Here is a 14,576-nt window from a genome sequence, read left to right as displayed (position 1 = left end):
TACCAGTAGGCCTGCTGCCCATTTCGAGTGCATGGTCGTAGAAAGGCTGAATCCGTTCAAATCTATGCTGAACCCGTAAGGACACCACAGTGATCCAATCCAACTCACACAGACCCCCTGACCAGATTGCACGACTGCAGGAAGCGAAGAAGATTGACCGGGACGATCCGTGTCCTTTGTTGGTGCTGCAGAAAAGGCGCCAAAACTGCAGAAGTTGCTGAAAGGCGTGCCACCGGTCCTTCCTCGAGATTGCTGCTGAGAGATCCTGTCCATTGTCCTGCCTTCAGTCATCAGACCAAGGAATCTGGAGGTTGGGTCCAGAGCGGCAACATCGCGGCGCATCCAGCACAAAAATGTTCTTCTAACAAAAGGTACTATAGGGAAAAGGGTATTGCTTACCTGATTACAAGTCGCCGCTCCAGAACGTTGGCGGGCACCTAGGTGTGTCCAGGGTCACCCCTTCTTACCTCCGACTCAAGCTGCTGCTTGTGTCCCTTCATAAAGTCCTTTTAAAGGTCTCCCTTGTTAGTTGTTAACTTGCTGCTTCTATAACACTAGAAACTGGAAGATATCCTCAGGAACTCTTCATATTCTGCTGCTTGTCAAGACTTTGAGCCCTCTGCGAACTGCCTTTAGCTAGGGTTGCATTTTTGGACTTAAAAGACTTGCTGTGCGGAGAAACCCTCTCTAGAATCTTGAACCAGGCTAATGTTACACCAACTAACCATTTTCCACCCTTAAAATGACTTTACTATATGCGTTTGCAGACTAAATGTATTGCTGTACTTTTAGAAACCACAGGTGCGCGTAATAACCGGAAATATGACCGCAAACAAACACAAAAGTGAAAGTGTCCGAAGTGTATTCTCAAGTATTCCGAAGTGTAAGCGTCTAAAGTATTTAAAGTGATAGATAACAAATAATTTTATATAAGTTATAAGTGTGAGTTTCTTTGGTGTGCATGTCTGGCTAAGGTTTGGAGTACTTACCTACAGCTCACATCTTCCTCTTAAGATAAGCCTGACTGTTCTGCCACTCTACCAAGGTCCTGAGTTAGTGCAGACTGATACTAAGAGTTGGAGATCTACAAACCACTGGGATCGCTTACCAAAATTTTAGTACCAGCAGGACTTTAGCAAAACTCCCCTAACAAGTACTTCTGCGATCAGTACTCTTATAACGCTGCCAACACTTGACTACTTCAAAGATTTACATCCGAACGACTCTCGGTGCCTTCATTATCCTTGCTCCATTTCAGATCTACCTAAACAATGCATACTCTGATACTCGCAAGAAGCCTTTACCAGTAGAATGTTGGAGAGGCTTCTCAAACACAACGTGACTGTGCTTAAAAACAAAACCAAGGCAGACACGCAGGATCCTGAGTACCAATTCCGGTTGGGGGCTATTGTATGTAAATATGTGTTTTGTAAAGCGCTTTGGATTAAGGCGCTATATAAATAAACACATCATTATGATTATCCTTATCTAGATAGACAAGCCCAGAGCGCACACAACCACTGTCTTCACTTCGAGCATTGACGTGATACTTTGCACTGGTTGCATCGTCTTATCCTCCAAATTTCACTTCCAAATTCATATAGCACGTCCCCTTTCATGCCTTCTTGCAGTATTGTACGCTGGCCAGCGTTTCAATTGATGACCTACGCTTGTTAGTCTGTGCTAATCAAAAGCATCCTTCTGTGCCGATAACATCACCCCCTGCTCGGCTAACGCAAGAGTCAACATTCTCTGCTACACTCATTCTACTCTAAATGTTGCTTCAAATTGTGAACACTTCAATGGCATGTGTGCTTTCTGACCTCGTACAAACCTTTATATGACCCATAGGAAGCCAAAATAATTCTAATCTATCGCCCGCTGATTACCAAAACCATAAATCTGGCACAGCCTTTGTTTCAATGGCAAACTGAATACAAAGAATGTGCCAACCAGTTCCACAAAAACAACACATCTAACAGTGACTTTTGCGAGCAGTCTAGCTTTGGACTACAAAGCCACAGTAAGACTGCGTCGCTCCAGAGGTTGGTGATGTGTATTTCCAATGAAGGGGATTCTTTCTTCTGGCACCCCTTGCCCCCTTTCAGCTTTGATGCAGACACACCTCTTTCTTCAGTTGCTAATGGGACATTTGTAACTACTATTACTACAGTGGAAGATGGCATATCCTGAACCGCTTATCTACCTTCCTGTCTCCTACATATGCCTGATCTGCCCAACCATTTATAGGAGTTACATTTTGGAAGGCATCATTAGATCAATACTTCTGCAGTATTCCAGTTAAATGGATGGCTGCCATTATGCTTTAATGAAATTCTCTGCCTTGTAGTGACTCGCCATTTCATGCACAAACCCTTGGTTCTTTACCCTTGATCAGATCACTGGAACTTTTCTAAATTCTCACCTCTCACTACGCACCCACGTATTCATCGTGTTGAGATAGAACTGTTACCATTTACTTCCTCTACAGAATAATCTTTCTCCCCTAATTGGTTCCTTGGATCAGTGATATTGGGATACACACCACAAGATAATGAGCTCCCACTACCTTCTGCACCACTCATCAAGGTGACCTTTTCTCACCTCGCCACAGGCACGAACAGCACCTGCTTCCTGTCGTCTCACATCAGTAACTAGCTTCTGTTTGGGACCTGTAGTGCCTTTTCAAAATCAGTAGGATTGCATTAAAAGCCACCCAGATTTGGTCAGAGCACCTCTTTGAAAGCAAATATTCGATGCTAACCTCTACGGAAATCTATGTGGTTCCCAAGATTGTAATACAGGTTATCCTTCTGACCGAGTGCTGCTACTTTATTGCATGCCCTTATGTTTCAATGTTACATTGAAGACAATGTTTTATCTTTGCACTGTTTTCCATGAACATTTACGTTTTTTGTTTAATTGCCATTCTAGAAAATTCAATCTGAGATTATGACTCACGAAGCAACTATGGAAGAACTACGAAGAAATGCTCGGTCAGGATCCCCAAATTCACCAGAGATCAAGTCCCCCCGCACTGGATCTCCACTGGATGGTTGTCAGGTGAAGTGCACAGTTGTTACTCTTGCTGTCCGGATGAGAGACTTAAAACACGCATGTTTATTTTGAACACTTGAAAACATGACCATGCATGAATGATTGGCATAATTGAAAACTATTCTGTACTCTCTCCCTGATTTCTAAGCTGTGTATGCAACCAAGTAGAGACCAGATGGCTTGACTGACATCAGGCTGATTGTAGTAATTGGGCCTCATTACACGGATGGCGGTATGGATTTACCGGTACCGGTAAAATACCGGTACCGGTAAATCCTTACCGCCTTACTACGAGGTCCCTTTGCGGGTTGGGGAATTTAACACCTGCTTTTTGCAGGCGTTAAAAACCAACCCGCAAAGGGACCCCGGGAGCTAATTACGGTACCGAAATTTGCGGTACCGTAATTAGCGCCTTCCCCATTCCCATTATGCCCTATGAGGCAAAAATGGGAATGGGCAATGGTGGAAGGGGGAATTACCGCCCCGCCGACCTTGGAATGGGGCGGTAATTCCGCTTTCCGCCAAAGCGGTGCCGGTATTTTACCGGCATGAACCATGGCGCTAATAGCGCCATGGTTCTCCGCCATCCGTGTAATGAGGCCCATTGTGTGTTAATAGGCATTCAAGCATATTTGCTTTATACAAATAAGATGAAATAGATGTTTTGCTTGTGGAGTCCTAAAAAATAACTTATTTCTTTATTTTAGTTTCTGAAAAATAATGTACGAAGGTTAACAGCAAAGCATTGGGCTTGTGGAGGGCGGATTGTGTGCTAACATACTTTTGCCATTCAGGATGAATGTATTGGACTGAATTGATAAATTAACCCGGTAATTAATGAATGTCTCTCTTCTGTTAGAAATCCCTTCGAACACCTTAAACACGGCTTCATGTGCAACCGCCCATTCCTATCTAATTCAATATGAACAAGTCTATAAACTTCAACATCCACTCCTCTTAAAAGCAGTTTCAATCAGAAAACAATCTGGAGCAATAGCATTCTAACAAAACATATCCCTCATTGTCAAAAAAGTTCTTTAAAGTTGTAGGTTTGGCACTAATTCCTATCCAGTGACTTCAAACAGCTGTTTCTTGTTGGACTGTACCTGTTTGAAACAACTGCTTAACTCACAAGTTATTTCATGGGAACGGTTTCCTGATCTTCTCCCATAGCTGCTTCATTTTAGTAGCTGGTGTGGGTTATTCGGCAATGCTATATTAAAGATCTGGGATGATGACACATGCATATTAAATTATTAAATATTCTAAAGCAGTGACCAGTTCTTCATTGAAAGATGAACGCAACTTGAAGGATTCTCTCATAGCCCTACTTGATCGCCAGCCATGAAGTTTGCAATACTAAATACATTTTGCACTTTACTAGGCTCCGGCAATTATCAAAACCTAAAATTATTTTCTTGTTTTAATCTTTATGATAATCGACGCCTCTTGCTTTGAGTGCACATGCTCTGCTTTCTTGTTGGGAATTGAGATGGAAGGTTGTATCCCTGGACCAATGTATGACTTCCAGCATGGGCTGTGCATGGTTTGGACCCTTCTTTCCATTGTGCAGGGTCTTTGTTTCTAGCTTTATGATATGTTTTCCTTTAAGGCATTCCTTATGGTTGTGGATTGGTTGATCAGTGGATATCTGTAATTAAAGTCTTGCACTTATATGTTGATGCTGATCATGTAAATAGTTTTTAAAGGCCCTCTTTCAGAATATTCAGTATACATCCCAATTAAGTGTGTGAAACCATTCACAAACCCTCTTATCAAGACAACGCATAGCAACACAGGTTTGAATCCCGGGCTCACGCGCAGAAATTGGTCTTGGGTATTAAGCGCGTTATAAAAGAACAATTACAATCTGTCTAGGAAATTACTGGTGTTAAAGACACTGAGGCAGGAATGCCGGAAGTGGACAAGGCCGTGATCACTTCAGATGAGTTTGCTGGATTCCTTTGAGGCTCATTAAGTCTTCATTTAAACCCTCTCGTAAGTTCTCATTTATACCTGTAACTCTTAACAGTGAATGATAGGACTGTAACTCTTCCTGTTATTTTTCAGAAATGAGTTTTAGGCAGTACATTGCTTGGAAATGTTTGAGTTGATGAAACTAACCTCTGACACTGCAGATCCTCATAGGATGATGACCACTTGATCTCAAACTGAAAAAGGCTAATTCTCTGGGGAAGTCTAAGCCTGCAGCAAAGCTTAACCGAATATCGAGAAGGGAACAATCTTCACTAAATCTACAACATCCAAGTTCAATTGATGTTCCTGAACATTCTCAGTCACCTGCGCAATGAGATGAAAAAGAAATTCAAGCTGACCTCGAAGACCAGGACCATAGGCGCCACCCACATCCCCTTAACTATTAAGGTTATTGGAAGGCCTTCTGTAATGGGGAGAGATAGTGTTGCACCATAGAAGGCCTGAGGAGGCGGGTCTGTGCCCAATTAGAGCGATGACCCACTAAGAAACACTGAATCTATTGGGGGGGGGGACTATGGAGTTCCATATTGTATGGTGAACACATAGACTCTGCTGTTGGAGATCAAAGATGGGTGATGGGGTCCCAGTCATTATGTCCCTTTCTTTCCCAGTTGGCCACTAAGGTACCTTTAGCAGGCCACTTCGGGATTGGTAAAACTAAGGAAATGTCTATTTCTTTTGGCACAATATGCATCTCCAATTTGATAATCTCTGCAGAGGTTGGCCCACTTGCCAATTGTCTGGCTAGGTTAGTGCTAAGGTCAAGGCATTCAGGGTGCTTCTCCCTGTAGTGAAAGTGCCGTTTGAGAAGGTATGGATTGACATTGTTGGCCCCCTTGACCATCCTACAGCCACAGGAAACTGTTTTGTACTAGTGGTGGATGATCACATCACCAGGCATCTTGATGCTCCTTCCATGAGAAAGATCTCTGCTAACACAGTTGTTGGTATTTTTTACCCAAGTTAGATTTTCTTCGGATTTTCTTGGGAAGTTGTGCCTGACGGGGAGACCAATGCCATGTTCGACTACATGTAGGCAATATGGAGTAACGTACACATTCTCCACCTCTTAACCACAAACGTATGGATTGGTTGAAAGATGACACCGAACAATGAAGAGCATGGTAGGTGCCTTTGAGGAACATTTGACAAGGAAGTGGGGATCTCCTTCTGCTATGTCTCCTGTTTGCCTAAAGGTAAGGCCCACAAGGGGGTGGTGTCTTTAGCCAATTTTTACTCATATTTGTCCAGCCTATCAGAGGCTCTTTGGCTCTGGTTAAAGGAATACCCCCCAGCCCACTTTTCAACCAATTTGATGGTTTGGATTAGGCCTAAGTAGTGGAGGATGGCACTTATCATGGCTGAGCGCAATGGCAATCTGCAGGCCTTAGTTTAAAAAAATGGTATAGGCAGACAGTTTCACAGATTAAATCCACTCCTGATCAGGGTGTGCTGGTCATGGAGCCTGGAAGGCCTAGACTCTGACCATTACTGGACAAACGGAAAGAACCCTGCAAGATTGTGTCAAACATGGAGATGTCAATTAGCTAGAGGATACAGGGATTCTAAAAGAGGCACTGTTAGGAAAGATGTTCTTTTTGCTTCTTTCCTCGCATAGACGTCTATGGGACACCCTTTCTTTGTGCTGTGTTTTGCTTGCTGGTCTGACTTTTTGGAGGCGTGTATAACCTTCTGCTTTACTTCACTTGCTTTGTGCTCTTTATGGGAATTACTAATCACCTTAAGGTTAAGTGCAGTCAGGACACTTTGCATCCTTCTAACTTGTCTATTGCAACTTTGTGGTTACAAATACAATGTATCCAGGATGGGCTGGTGGAAGCAGATATTTTTCGACTGTGTTTTGGACTTGTGAATTTTTTCATTTTATCGAATAATGGCATAAAGAATACCATAAAATGGCAGTGGCACAAGCTGTTTGCCTGCCTTTGGCCATGTAGTCCTTTGGCTTTTCTCCTGTCTTCTCGGGTCTGGAAATGCCATATACGGACTGCCCTTTCCCGGGCAAAGCCTCTGCTTTCATGTGCAAACTGGTGGTCTGTAAGCGTGCGCGGCCGTATGTGGGGGCTGGGTCTCCCTGGTCCCAGTCCATATCCATGTCACCGAGTGGCCATTGCTGGGCAGAATGCCAGTGACTGTCCATGATTTTACATCTCCTGCCAGTTTGAATGGTACAGATCCTTACCATTAGTGCACCTGGTGCTGACTGCAGTCCAAATCCTGGATAAAAGGACTCCTGCAGACATTGCACAGACCATCGTTGGAGCCGAGGCCCATATGAAGAAGTGCAGTCCGCTGAAGACCAGACAACAACAGTTGCACCTGACCAGCTTTTTCTCCAGCCAAGTCCCGGTGAAGACCTGCTTCTCTGTCCTGATCTCAGGCAGGAGGTCCTCATTGGTGCTTCGACCCTTGAACATGAGTGACCAACCATTCCCGACCCCTTCTCAAGGATCCGTGCCTGCTGAACCTTCGGAAGTGCCCCTACAGCAGCCGGTGTACTGACCAGCTCTATCCTGGGCTGCCTCGCTGCAGCTGTCGCCATTCTGAGGGCATCCTTAGAAGTTGAAGGATCTTCAACCTGTGCTACAAGTTACCTGCCCCTGCATTTTCAGCCTTTCGTTTGCAACAGAAGCCGTGCAGGGCCTGCTCCTTTGCTCGCTAACCGAAGATCGCCTGTCTCCACCTGATTATTGTGACTCCCGTTGAATCCAGACTTCTTCGCTCCATGGAGGTCTCCTGAGATCGCCTTCTCTGCAGAAGCCTTCTTCCTTTCGTGCCAAGGGTGACCAGTTGGCCAGTCTCTGAAACCATAGTCTAGTACCGCGACCGACCAAAACTAAATCCTGCTTCCAAAAATGACCTCTGCACCAGGGACCCTTGGGTCTACCTTGACCGGACCGAGCACAGAAGTTCCTGGGCCCAACAGATTCTGGAACCCCTATAGTGGTCTCTGTGAAAATAGGAGTAAGGGAGGTTGAGTTAACATACTTATTTGACCCTCCCATCTCACTGACCCACATCAGTGGTGGTCTAGTCAAGGATTCTCCCTCCGGGCCTTCACTGCTTGTTTCTTTATTTGTAGCGTGCGCCAGACCCGAGGGTATCAAGGCGCGAGAGCAAGAATACTTTAGACTTACAAGTTACAAGGTTACACAGTCACATAAATACAGATTGATACGAATACAGCAGGTAGTACATATGCATTACAAGTAAGGAGTCACAATAGGTGGTCAGGGTCCAATTTGTTTACTAGGTCAATTAGCTGGTGAAGCTATACTATAGCTCGTTTTCTTTGAGCCACTTGATATTTAATCTAAAGTGTGGGTATGATTGGTCTGTCCTTAAGGTGGGTCGGAGGGAGTTCCACAGTTGGCCAGCTTTGATGGGGAAACTATTCCCTCCGGTTGTAGTCATTTTGAAGGGGGGAACTGATGGGCAGTTCGTATAGGCTGCTCTCGTAGGAATGGATGTGATTCTTTTTTTTAATCGCTCCGTTAGGTAGCTCGGTGCTAAGTTATTGAGGCATTTGAATGTTAGAGATGCAGTTTTAAGTTTAATTTTGTCAACTGTGGAGAGCCAGTTGGATTGTCTTCTAGTCGTTGATATACGTTCTCTTTTAGGGATTCCTCGTGCCATTCTAAGGGCATTATTTTGCAGTATTTGGATTTTCTGATTAATGTATTTATTAGACCCCAAATAGAGAGTGTTACAATAATCCAGATCTGATCAGCTTACAAGTATAGACTGTGGATGATGCCATAGCGTTCACTTGTTTTGCCAGGGTAAGGCTAGAGTCGAGGTAAAAACCTAGTGTTTTTACCTCCTTAGCAACTTTGATTGTGTGGCCGACTATGACAAAGGTTGTGTAGTCTTGGCTGAGTTTCTTAATGTTATGTGTAGTGCCCAGTATGATTTCCGTTTTGTCATCATTCAGGCATAGACCATGAAGAGCCATCCATGCCTGGATGATGAGGTATATCTTATTCACCAAAGCCAAATACTGTTTGTAATCCCCAGAAAGTGGGATGAGAATCTGGGTGTCATCTGCATAGTTAGTGTAGGTGACACCTAGAAAGGCCCAAATCATCAAACAGGGTCTTAGTAAAAGTTATACATGGTAGGGGAGACACATGATCCCCGGGGTGCACCAAACGTAATGGGAGCCGGGGCTGCAACTGCTGAGGTAGAAAAGACGCTCATGGTTCTCTCACTTAGAAATGATTTCATCTATGCTATAGCTTGGGGCGAGAAGTGTGCTGCTATTTCTAAATGGTTACAGAGCACTTTGTGATCCATCAGGTTAAACAATGCTGAGAGGTCCGGAAGGAGAAGCAAGGCAGTTTTTCCCTGTTCTCTCAGCTCGTCGATCTGGGCCTTAAGATAAATAAGTGCTCCAGGAATTTCTGAATCTGTAAATAGGCCACTCTATCTAAAATCTTTAGTAGGAAAGGCACCATGGTGATGGGCCTGTTATTTGTGGGTATAGCCGGGTCCAGTGATTGCTTCTTAAGGAGGGAGAGGACCCAAGATTCCTTGAGATTGCTCGGTATAGTGCCCGAGGAGAATGAGGAGTTGATAAGTTTAGAGATAAATGGTGATAATTCTCTAGCAGCGTCTTTTATTATTTGAGCAGGGCAGTTATAACCTCGACAATTTGAAGGTTTAAGCGATGAGATTATTTTTTCGACCTCCAGTATGGAGACTTTAGTGAAGTTAAATCTTTGTTCTGGTCTTGCAGTAGTAAGTGGTTTGTCGGTTTGGGTGGTTTTAGGAGGTATGTTTAGTTTTTTCTTATCAATTTTAACTTGGAGGGTGGCAATTTTGTCACTAAGGGCTTCTGAATGTTAGAACACCGTCTTATTTTTGACACAGTTATCAGGTACCGGGATAGGGTTCTCCAATTCCTTTAGTATTGTAAAGAGCTTCTTGGTTCCTGATTTGGCTTGCATTATTCTATTGTCAAAGCTTTCTTTTTTAGCTCGCCTTGTTTCAGTTTTGTATTTTGTAGCTATATCAGTAAGAGTAGCTTTATTCGCCTCTGATGGTACTAGTCTCCAAGAGGATTCACACTTGCATTTTTCTTTTCTTAGTGATTTTAGGAATAGTGTAAACCAGGCATTTAGGTGTGCTCTAGGTTTGCTTTTTCGCATTTTTAATGGGGTGATAGTATCCAGGGCATTGGCCATGACTGTGTTGAAATCATTGACTAGGAATGAGGGATCTAGTGTGTCTGGCAGCGATTTTAGGGTAGGGAGAATTAGCGGTAATAGGCTGTCTGTAGTTGTATTGCTTTTATTCCTTGTTAGCGTAGGGGGTGCTAGAGTATTATTTTGGGGTTGGAGGATTTTAACGTCTATAGAGAAGGCTATAAGAGTGTGATCTGTCCATGCTTATGGACTGACGGAGGTGTTGGTTGTGTTGCATTTATGGTCAGCCACCCAGTCAAGTGTTCGGCCTTTCTCGTGGGTAGGCTGTGTCACTCTTTGGGTAAAGCCAAGCTCTGAAAGGACATTAGCCATGTTTGTAGCTTGTACATCTTTGTGATCATTGAAGCCCAGGTTCAGGTCTCCTAATAGAAGGGCTTGTGAGTTTTTTCAATTATCCGAGAGGATCGTGGAGATGTCGTCTTCGAAGGAGCCAGTGGGTCCTGGTGGCCTGTAGATAAGGTGTATGTTAATAGTTTGTGAGTTAGATGTTAGGAGGATTTGGTGTGCTGGGGTGTTTCTATTCTTATTGACAAATTAGTTTTGGCAATGAGAGCTAAGCCTCCTCCACGGGAGTTAGTTCTGTCTTCTCTGAGGATGGTGTAGTTAGTAGGCACAGCGAGCATGAGGGCTGGGCCAGCCGCTTGATGGAGCCATGTTTCGGTAATAGCTAAGAAGTCGTAGTTACCTTTGTATAATGTCAGCAATTTCTGTGGCATGGGCTATTAATGACCTGCCATTTATAAGTGCTCCTTTTAAGGGTCGGGCTTGATATAGGTAGCGTAGATAAGGCAGGTGTGTTGCGTTTGGTGGTTTGTGATGTTTGTCTGTTTTGTCGTCGTGATTGGTGGCGGCACTTATTAATGAGTAGTTTTGTTTTGTTGTGTCCTTATGATGACTTCTGCTATAAGCGCATAGAGTAAGGTACCTGGCAGGTGGTTCATATATATCTTAGGTAGTCTCGAGCGTAGTTTGGAGTTCCTACGTGTGAGGTCACATGGAATGTTGGTTCTAATGGCATTAGGAATGGGTACATTTCCTGGGGTCTGTTCAGTGCCTAGAGAGGTCACGTCCAGTCTGGTATTACAGTTCAGACTTTTAATGGACATGTCTTGAGAAGATGTGCTCATTGGAGACATTGTCAGCCTAAGGACAGTCAGGTAAAGGAGGAGAATAAACATTATAAACTGGGACCGTGTGAATAACTCAAGAAGCGAGCGGCAATGCTAAATAGGCTAAGTCACTAGGCAGATCGGGCTAAGCGAAAACTTAAACATTGCTTTTAGTAAACAGTGCCATGGGCCAGCTGCGGTTCAGTTGGAGAATCTCTAAATTAGCAAGGTATAGTTAGCTTACAGTTTTCATGATAATAATAGTAAACAATGTAATGGCTGGCAGTGTTGGAGACTCGTATATATACAGGCAATGGTAGCAGTAATCAACACTAGCATTTTGTCTGTGATCTACACTATCATGGTGGTGTTGGGAGAGATAATTGACTGAACTTTTTGTAACTTTTGGAACGCTTAATCGCAACCACTGGCATTGCTAAATCCAGTAGTAAACCTGCCTGTAAAGTATATCTTCGTGGCACTGGTGGCGTTGGGGCACTAGGAGCCATTCTATCTCAGGGCTGGACTTACTAAGAGTTGGGCATTTTATGCTAGGATTGCTCATAAGTGTTTTCTCTATGTCAAAAGTTGTTCTACCTCATGACATACTATAGTTTACACAGTTATTAGGAGTCATGCTTATGCTAAGTATTGCTGAACTGTCTTTAAGGTAAAGTGTAGGGATTGTATTTAGAAGCACACATTGTGGATGTATATTTGTAGTTGATAATAGTTGTGATAATACTTACCTGAATGTTTTATTTCATATTGTATATTTTAAGGCCTAATAAATAATTATATATTTTAGTAGTCTAGCTGGAATGTATGGAGTACTCTGTGCCTCAGTGTAATCTAGACCACTCTCACACCCCTTATGACTCTTGCCGCTCTGCTGCCTGCCTTGATTGGGTTTGGCTAGACTTCAGTGTCTTTCCTGTTCACCATAACAGGTTGGCCTCCCAAGATATACGCCCGGGAATGATTTTGGAAATCCATCTGAGTTTTTCTGTTTGTTGAAAGCATTGAACATTAGATTTGAAATGGGGACCCCTTCTCTCGGCCACAGACAGGGATGAAGATTAGGGTTGAACCTCTCCCAGACCTGCTCCAGAGTAGCCCATCAGGTGGCCCATTGGAGGGATTAATCAACCGATTCACAGCAGAAGAGTAAAATATTTCTGGTGCAGTTTTTCTTTGCCGTTTGCTGACGCTTTGTAAAGACCGGAGGGGGGTGTCTGTACTCCTGCTCTCTATATGGCAGAGGAGAGGCACAGAGGACCCCAGCCAAGATTCTCTATAGGCTAGCGCTGGTCGAGCAATCAAGACCTAGCTTCTCAGGAGGTGATGCGGGCTGGTTCTTAAGTATAGTGTAGTCCCCAAGCACCCACAAAGGAATGTCCGCACACTGTATTAGTTAAAACAGTCTTTATATAATTAATATTCAAGGTTATGTTCAATATCACGATAACTCACTTTGTACTCGGTTATATATAATGGCAAATCTATACAGTTCTACGTGGTACCACGATTACTATTCGATCTCTTTAAAGTGCATCAACTGTATGGTTAAATGTCACACCAATCAGTTTGTAAAGGAATCCACAATAGATATAAGAGGAAAGCAGTTGGTAAGAACAATTGGCAGAATACTGGCCCCTAACACTAGACACAGTTCTGTGTGGCGATTTCCCCCCCCCCCCATCTGGGCAACCTGTAGAATAAAGTTGTATCACAGGCCCAGTCCATATATTGTTCACAAGAGTCTTTCCAATAGTTCAGCAACCCCAAAGTACCTGGCGTTGTAGCGTTCCTCGGTGGGGAATCGACAGCCCTTCTTGAGTGCCCTCCCTTTAAGGCAGGAGTCACGGGTCGTCAAATGTCTGGCAAAGAACAGGGTGAACTATGGCAGTGAAGTGGCAGCTTCTTTCCTAGCGGTGCTCGTCAACGGGGAAATGTAAACGTCCTGCAAGGAAGAGGCGTGCGGGGCACCTCGATGTCGATAGTTCTGGACTGCAAAGAGTTTGAAGAACTGTGGCCCAGCAAGGGCGTCTAGTCATTGGCGTCTCTGTGGAGTTGGGGTGGCGGGAAACCCACTGGCGGATGCTCCTCGGCGTGCCGACGGCCTGGCCTTCTCCGACAGGATAAGGCGGGCGGCGGTGCGGACGAGCGTGTCCGTGAATAGAAAGTTCTTCGGCAACGGGAGCACGGCAGCGCCAGTCAGCGATGGCGGTCGTCGACTGTGGCGGACAACATTCCGGATGCTTCTTTTTGGGATTCCGCAGCAGTCCCCGGCTCCAGTCGGCAGCCTTTCTTAGGTCTGTCTACCAGGGAGCGTTGGCAAAGATCAGCTGGTGCACGATGGTCCCTCGTAGCTCGGGAAGAGGGCGCCTTACCAGGTCCTCTCTGGGTCAGTCCTTGGAGACACAGCAGCTTTCAGATTGGTGAAGATCAATGACATTTCCTCTCTTCCAGTAGGGCTACAAGGTCAAGCTTCAGTTTCACTCCTGTTACTCTTCGTAACTTCAGCTTCTGAACACGATTCCTAGCAGTGAGAGGTCCCCAGATATACTGTTGATCTCCCATTCATTCTGCTGGGTCTCACTCAGGCATCCAATCACTTCGAAGGGCATTCAGCAGTCAGTCATCCAATCAGGCACACAGTGCATTCAGGCTATTCTTCTCCATCCAGACACTCACAACACAGAATGTGGATTCGGACAAGTACCACGCCATTCAACACTACACACTGCATTCATACCAGTTTCGGGCAGGGCTGTCTCAGTCATTGTGTCAAACACCAGATACCAGACATCCACAACAAGAAGTGTAGATTCGTCACACATTCCATTCACCCAGGTCCCACCCACAGGTGTACCCACAACATACGGTCATTGGGAAGGCTCCAGCCAGTCTTGTCGGCACTTCCCCCACACTACCATATATGGAACTTCCACCTAACAGCCAGTCAGGGGGAAGGGACAGAGGCAGGGCTTCTCGGGACTTTGGGAAGATCAAGGTAACAGGCGATGGAAGGCAAGAGGCCACGGGGGCCATCTTGTCTCCATCAGGAATCTACCGAATCCAAAATGGAGGACGCTCAGGGCACCAGTCAATTCAGCACAGAGCTGCTACCAGCCTGTACCCTGCTCTGTGGGCCACACACAGGTGCCCAAAAACATACACT

General features: G+C 44.7%; 1 protein-coding gene across 5 annotated transcripts in view; it reads left to right on the top strand.

Annotated features, from left to right (window-relative positions):
* The window catches only part of UTRN (utrophin), a 2,010,688-nt gene that overhangs the window by 725,974 nt on the left and 1,270,138 nt on the right, over window positions 1–14,576 (top strand). For all 5 annotated transcript variants that reach the window (XM_069606729.1, XM_069606726.1, XM_069606725.1 and 2 more), the window contains one exon: window positions 2,935–3,063. In XM_069606729.1, the coding sequence (XP_069462830.1) occupies window positions 2,935–3,063 (129 nt within the window). The remainder of the gene's footprint in view (window positions 1–2,934; window positions 3,064–14,576) is intronic.

This window comes from Ambystoma mexicanum, chromosome 4p (assembly GCF_040938575.1).
Source record: "Ambystoma mexicanum isolate Mex_15411 chromosome 4p, UKY_AmexF1_1, whole genome shotgun sequence".
Taxonomy (NCBI): Eukaryota; Metazoa; Chordata; class Amphibia; order Caudata; family Ambystomatidae; genus Ambystoma; species Ambystoma mexicanum.
This window is presented reverse-complemented; position numbering and strand designations above follow the sequence as displayed.